This window comes from Morone saxatilis, unplaced genomic scaffold (genome assembly GCF_004916995.1).
Source record: "Morone saxatilis isolate NCDOM2014 unplaced genomic scaffold, NCSU_SB_2.0 Contig1, whole genome shotgun sequence".
Lineage (NCBI taxonomy): Eukaryota > Metazoa > Chordata > Actinopteri > Moronidae > Morone > Morone saxatilis.
In genome coordinates this window covers 2341400-2347118 of record NW_023339651.1, presented here as the reverse complement: position 1 = coordinate 2347118, position 5719 = coordinate 2341400, and the positions used below count along the sequence as shown (strand labels likewise).

Genomic DNA, 5719 nt, shown 5'->3' with positions numbered 1-5719 from the left:
GTTCACTGTTTGGGTTCATTGTGCAGTTTATCTGTTGTTCTCTACTATTATTGTTATTATTTAATATAATACTAATAAAATATGTAATATAGTCAGTTTACTCAATGATATAAAGGGTCTCTTAAGGTGAAAGAGAGTCTAACTGATGTTCTGTTGTCAGGATAAAGAGAAAGTTTCCGCAAATATCCCAAAAAGTAATTTTCAAGTTACCTGCTGCAGCTTTAACATTTTAAGGTTCCTGCCTTTAAAAAATGGGGTAAATTCTTTTACATTACAAAAGTGCATGAAAACTATACTTTTTTTTTCTTTAATTTGAGCAAACAGTCGTTCTTTCACCCTAAATAATAAAATAATAAAACCTCTCCACGAAGCAGCAGCTGCACCGGCTGCAACAGATGAAAAACACCAGAATAAAACACATCACAGTGGCGACATGTGACCTTCAACCAGAGCTCACACATCACTTAAAATAAAAGAAAAGAGATTGTTTTTAGGGCGACAGAAAGATGAGGTTCATTTACAGTTTGACATAAACAGCAGTTCATAGAAATGCACAGGTGCTAGGCATACTGGTATAGTAGGAATGTGGACTGTGAATTGTTGCTCACATGGATATTGTGCCCATATGATTCACAGTGCGTGGTTTGTGTCTTTTTGTTTTTGTTTTGTTTTTTTTGGTTTATATTTGTGACTCCACTGGATCTTCAGTTATTTATATATATATATATTTACAATAAATCAGTAAACAGAGTTACTGCGTACACCTTTAGATTGTCGCACTTCAACTCAACCGAGCAGGAAGTCGGTCGACACGAGAGCGAGAACCCCGTCCTGATTGCTGTTATTCTCCTCGGCTAATGATTCTCCTTATCTGGCTTTGCTGGTAGAGAGGCAACAATAGTAATAAGTCTCTTTATTCAGCTGAAGAGTTTTGTTCCAAAAACACCTCGTTAATCTCAAGATACACTTACATCTCACTGATTGCAGCTGCCAACTTTCTCTTCTGTTTTTTCGGGAGATTTACTGCAGAAGATAAATTATATAAGTAACATTTCTGTTTAATGACGGCAGTAAACTAGAGGAGCTTTTAGGTCAGTAGTTGTGTTGTGCAGGCTGTATGAGGTCGCTTCTTCAACTGTACAAAAACCTGCAGTCTGCCAGTAGTCCATCTGGAAACTCCCATAAATCACCTCGGTACCGCTGTCGTCAAACTGTCCTCTGTCACTGAGGTTGTGTTCACTGGGAGGCAGGGTAACCGGAGGACGTCAGAGGGAAAACCCGACAATATTCTATCCATAAAATATGATCCACCCAAATCACTGCTAAAGTTGTGTTTGTACAGTAATCAGGGAGCTAACTAATGAATATTCGCTCTGTGTCGCTAAAAGTTGAAGTTTGATTGAATGTCATGATATTATTGGTTGAAATCAGTAACTCTGTGTCACATTGTGTTTCCAACAAGACAAAATTATTCAGATTTTGATATAAAAATACACATAAATTTAGTTTTTGTACATTTTCTTAGCATAAATGGTTAAATAGAGCAACAACATAACTGAAGATCTGATCTTAAAGGGTTAAAGTGACATTTTTAATTTAATTTTGACTTTAAAACACAAAATAAAGACCGCTGATTGTTTTGGGACTGTGAAGAAAGGCCGGCTAGCTGTTCCAGCTGCTTCCAGTCTTTACGCTAAGCTAGGCTAATTGCCTCCTGACTCCAGCTCCTCTTCTCTGATCTCATCCTGACCAGACGTTTTATTTTGGAACAAAACTCTTCAGGTAGAAAGTCTGGAATGTTTTAAAACCTTCTGGAAAGTTGACGACCGCACCAAGCCGACTGAAAACAGAAGAAGAAAGAACACAACACAAAAAATTACACAACGGACCAGACGTTTGGTTGTGACGGCAAAATAACAATAAAAAAATAAAGAAAATAAAAGCAAGAAAATGTCATTTTTTTAATAAGTTAGTCTCTGTCTGGTGTCCAGTGTCCGCTGGGTTGGAATCCAGTTCAGTGCAGTCCAGCGTCACGAGCTCTCCGACGTAAGATAGCGGAAAAATAAAAGTGTGCAAAGCGGGAATACGACGGAGAAACGTCGATGGCGAGCAGAAAGAAATAAGGAGTGCTGTACATTCACACAGATCCAAACTGTGCTATCTTTTGATCCACTAACCTCTCGTTTCATAAAGTCTGCAGTGTCCTTCATCCTCGTCCACGTCCTGAAAATAAAGTCCCTCCTGAGGTTTTTATAGGAGGCTGCCGCAGTGTCTCTCCCCCTCCCTCCCTCGCCGCCTCCCCCAGCTCAGAAAGTGTTTCAGTGTCCTCCAGTGAATGTGGCAGAAAATATGATGACGGCGACAAAGCTGCTTCCTCCGGCTCTCATAGCGACGTGGACTGCTTGATGCTGTGGAAGCTGACCCGTGAAGGTGACGTGGGGATGGACATGGCCTGGGTCATCCTGGCCCGGATCGAGTGCTGCTCCTGCCACCGGTGGAACCGCTTCCTCACCGCCGACCGCACCTGTCCGACAAAGCAGGAAGACGGTTGATTGATCAACGGACACTTTTTCTCTAATTTGTGCCTCCTTGTCTCCTCCGTCCTCTTGACAGGACGCCTCAATCCCTAAAAATGCACCTTTAGGAGCTGTGAGTGAGCTTCATACAGGTGGTTACTATGGTAATGGCCCAAAAAACCCTCCAATACAGACACACACACGATAACAGACGGTGAATTAACATCGTTGTGTTTAATTAGGCGTACATTTAATCCTCCAGCCTCTTATTTTAGTGAGAAATACTAATTATTAAACAATCCCCCCACTGATTACGGACGCTGTAGCGAGTTGAGGCGTCAAGATCGTCAAAATAATTTATATATCGATGCCGAATTGACAGACTGTGGACGAACTTCATCTTGTGTTTCTAGAGTTACGTGTTTATTACGGACACGTTAGGAACTGTTAAATGTGATGTTTCTCAAAGGGAGTTTGGTGCAGTAGATTTCCTGAGAGTACAGAAACACGGTGATAAACAAACATTCGTGTCACATTAAGCAACGCTGTCAGTTTAATTAAAAGTTCATTTATAATAATTGTTATGAACTCTGTTATGTTCGTCTGTAAGAGAACAACAGGCAGGTGATGCAGTTGTTGACTCTGAAGCAACCAGACGTCTTATTTTGTTAAACAACTTTCATGTCGACTCCTCTCGCCTCCTCGCCGCCTCCGTCTCTCCTCTAAGTGCGAGGAGGCACAAACTGGGAAACCTGATGATGACTTCATCTGATACGACCTCAAATTGCTTTTAATGCATGTTTTTCTGGCTGTTAATAATAAATAATATCGTGTATCTTTTAATGTGGGATGTACATGGATGCTTTGAGTATCTTAAAATTATTCCCTAAAATCTGTACAACCTATGAGCTAAAAGTTGATATAAACACACTTTTATAATCTTTAATTTTTATATTATGTCATTAATCTCTTTTTAATAGTATATATAATCTGATTATTGGTGCGTTTTTGGTTGTATTCTGTCCCTAATATTGCTTTTAATCTTATTTTATTGCTGATATTCTTCTATGTAAACACTTTGTAAACACTGTTTCTAAATAAAGTTATTATAAGTCAATAAACAATCTTTTACTGTACTTAAATGTACAATGTGCCTCAGTTCAGTGTAATTTAACTTGCAGGTTACCAATATATACTCTATATATATTATATTTATATAAATGTTACACACTGGACGTTTAAAGCTAAATAATATGAACACGGATCCTCAAAGTCAACATTAACATAGAGGAACTTAAAAATAGACGTATGACAAACTGAATAAAGACAAAGTGTCCCAGTTCAGTCAGTCTGTGTTAAATTGATTATTTTAATATTTAAGTGTAACATTAAAGAGGAAACAGTAACATCTGTATAAAGATGCATTAAAGTATTCAGATAAATTCTGTTTTAAATATTTTAAATAAGTTTAATTAACTTAATTAACTTTTAACAATAATTAGAGTTTCTTGTAAACTAATATTTTTTCATGCTTAAATTGTTAATTGTTAATACATTTAAACAGTTTTTAAGTCAGTCTAAGTTGAACAAACTCATCAGGTTTTACAGTACAATTAACCAAGTGTTCATTTTATATTTGAATCTATGGAAGCAAATTTGAGCCGAGAAAAATTCTGAGACAGATTAATTAAGATTCACTAAAGATAGTAAATTAAAATTATGACTTAAGTCAAAATGATTAAAATTGTTAAGACTGTTGTTTTAAAGTTTTAAGTTGACTTTATTTGCACCCAAAGGTAGATTTAGTTAAAAACAACAAATAACTTTAACATGATAAAGATAAAAATAAAAGTAAAAGTAAAAGTGTTCCAGGCTCTAAAAATCTGTATAAATTAAGATAAAAACAATAAAAACTTATTACAACTTGTTTATCTGAAACTGTTTTTATTCCTCTTTGTTCTACATGTTGAGACTGAAATAAAAAATAAGTCAGAATTATAGATATTATAGATATTTGATCAACTTCTGACTTAAAATCTTATAATTTAACTTAATATCAAAGAAAAAAACAAACTAAATGTTGACTCATTAAAGGTCCAGTGTGTAGACGTTAGTGCCATCTAGTGGTTTAGTTACTGATTGCATCCACCCTCGCTTTACCCTCCCAACTTATAAGGACTTTTATTATTTATAACTTCCTTTAACTTTTTGTATTTTTTTCTCTCTTTCGCATCGTTGAAGCTGAATTTACAGCCTCGAATTCTGTACACTGAACATATTTTACAAACAGATTCTATATGAGACGCCATAAATCACTTTAATGATGATTAAAAAGGGTTCGTCCTCTCTGACTTCCACTCCCACAAAAATCAATCCGTCCCACGTGTGTGTCCCACTTTCCGTACAACCCCTCCAGTAATCACGGCACTCGCCGGCGTACGAACCGGCATCACGCAGTCTGATGATTTGATCCTCGTGTTTTTAGAGCTAAATATTATCCCTTTTCTCTCCAATCTGACTGTTTCATCTTCCTCCCTCCCTCCCTCCTCCTCCTCTCTGCCTGTAACTAAACACTAAATCAATAACCTCTGTAAGGTACACATGCTGGTTAAGCCCCTTGTTGGAGCTACAACACGGTTCATGATGAAATGTTCATTCATCATCCCAGCCGGGCGATCGCAGTGTGGGATGGCGAGCAAAGGGCAGCAGTCAGCTGATGTTACATCCAACGGGAGGAGTAGCTGGTGTACGGCGGCTTCGATTAAAACCTAAATATATAACATAATCTCCATTATCAGGATGAAAAGGGCAAGTGATAATATAATTATCTTTATGTCTACTTTCTGGCTCGTTAGGGTCCATTCAGAGACAATCAGGTCGTATTTCACAGGTTGCAGCCGAAAGCCAAAAAAAGGTATCGATCGAAACTTTTGGAGAGCGCGAACGGTTGTTAATTTATACTTTTAAGCACCAAAATGTCCTTTCTGAAACCTTTAAAGGGCCAAAATAAAAATCTATTTCCTCAATGAGCTTCCTGCTATAACTCCTGAAGTTTTCGGACAAAAGTTTGTTTTAATATGAGAGATTTTCAGGTTGTTTCTGTTGAATTAAAACACATTAAAGGTCCAGTGTGAAACTTTCAGGAGGATCTATTGTCAGTAATTAAATATAATATGTATAGGTTTGTTTTCATTAGTGTTTAA

At 37.1% G+C, this 5719-nt stretch overlaps 1 protein-coding gene across 1 annotated transcript in view; it reads right to left on the bottom strand.

The window, feature by feature from the left end:
• Nucleotides 1-1321: 1321 nt before the first annotated feature.
• LOC118325469 (corticotropin-releasing factor receptor 1-like) overlaps nt 1322-5719 on the bottom strand; it is a gene marked incomplete in the record, with an annotated part of 45366 nt that continues 40968 nt past the window's right edge. The window contains 1 exon segment of the mRNA XM_035658180.1: nt 1322-2524. Within this exon segment, the coding sequence (XP_035514073.1) occupies nt 2384-2524 (141 nt within the window).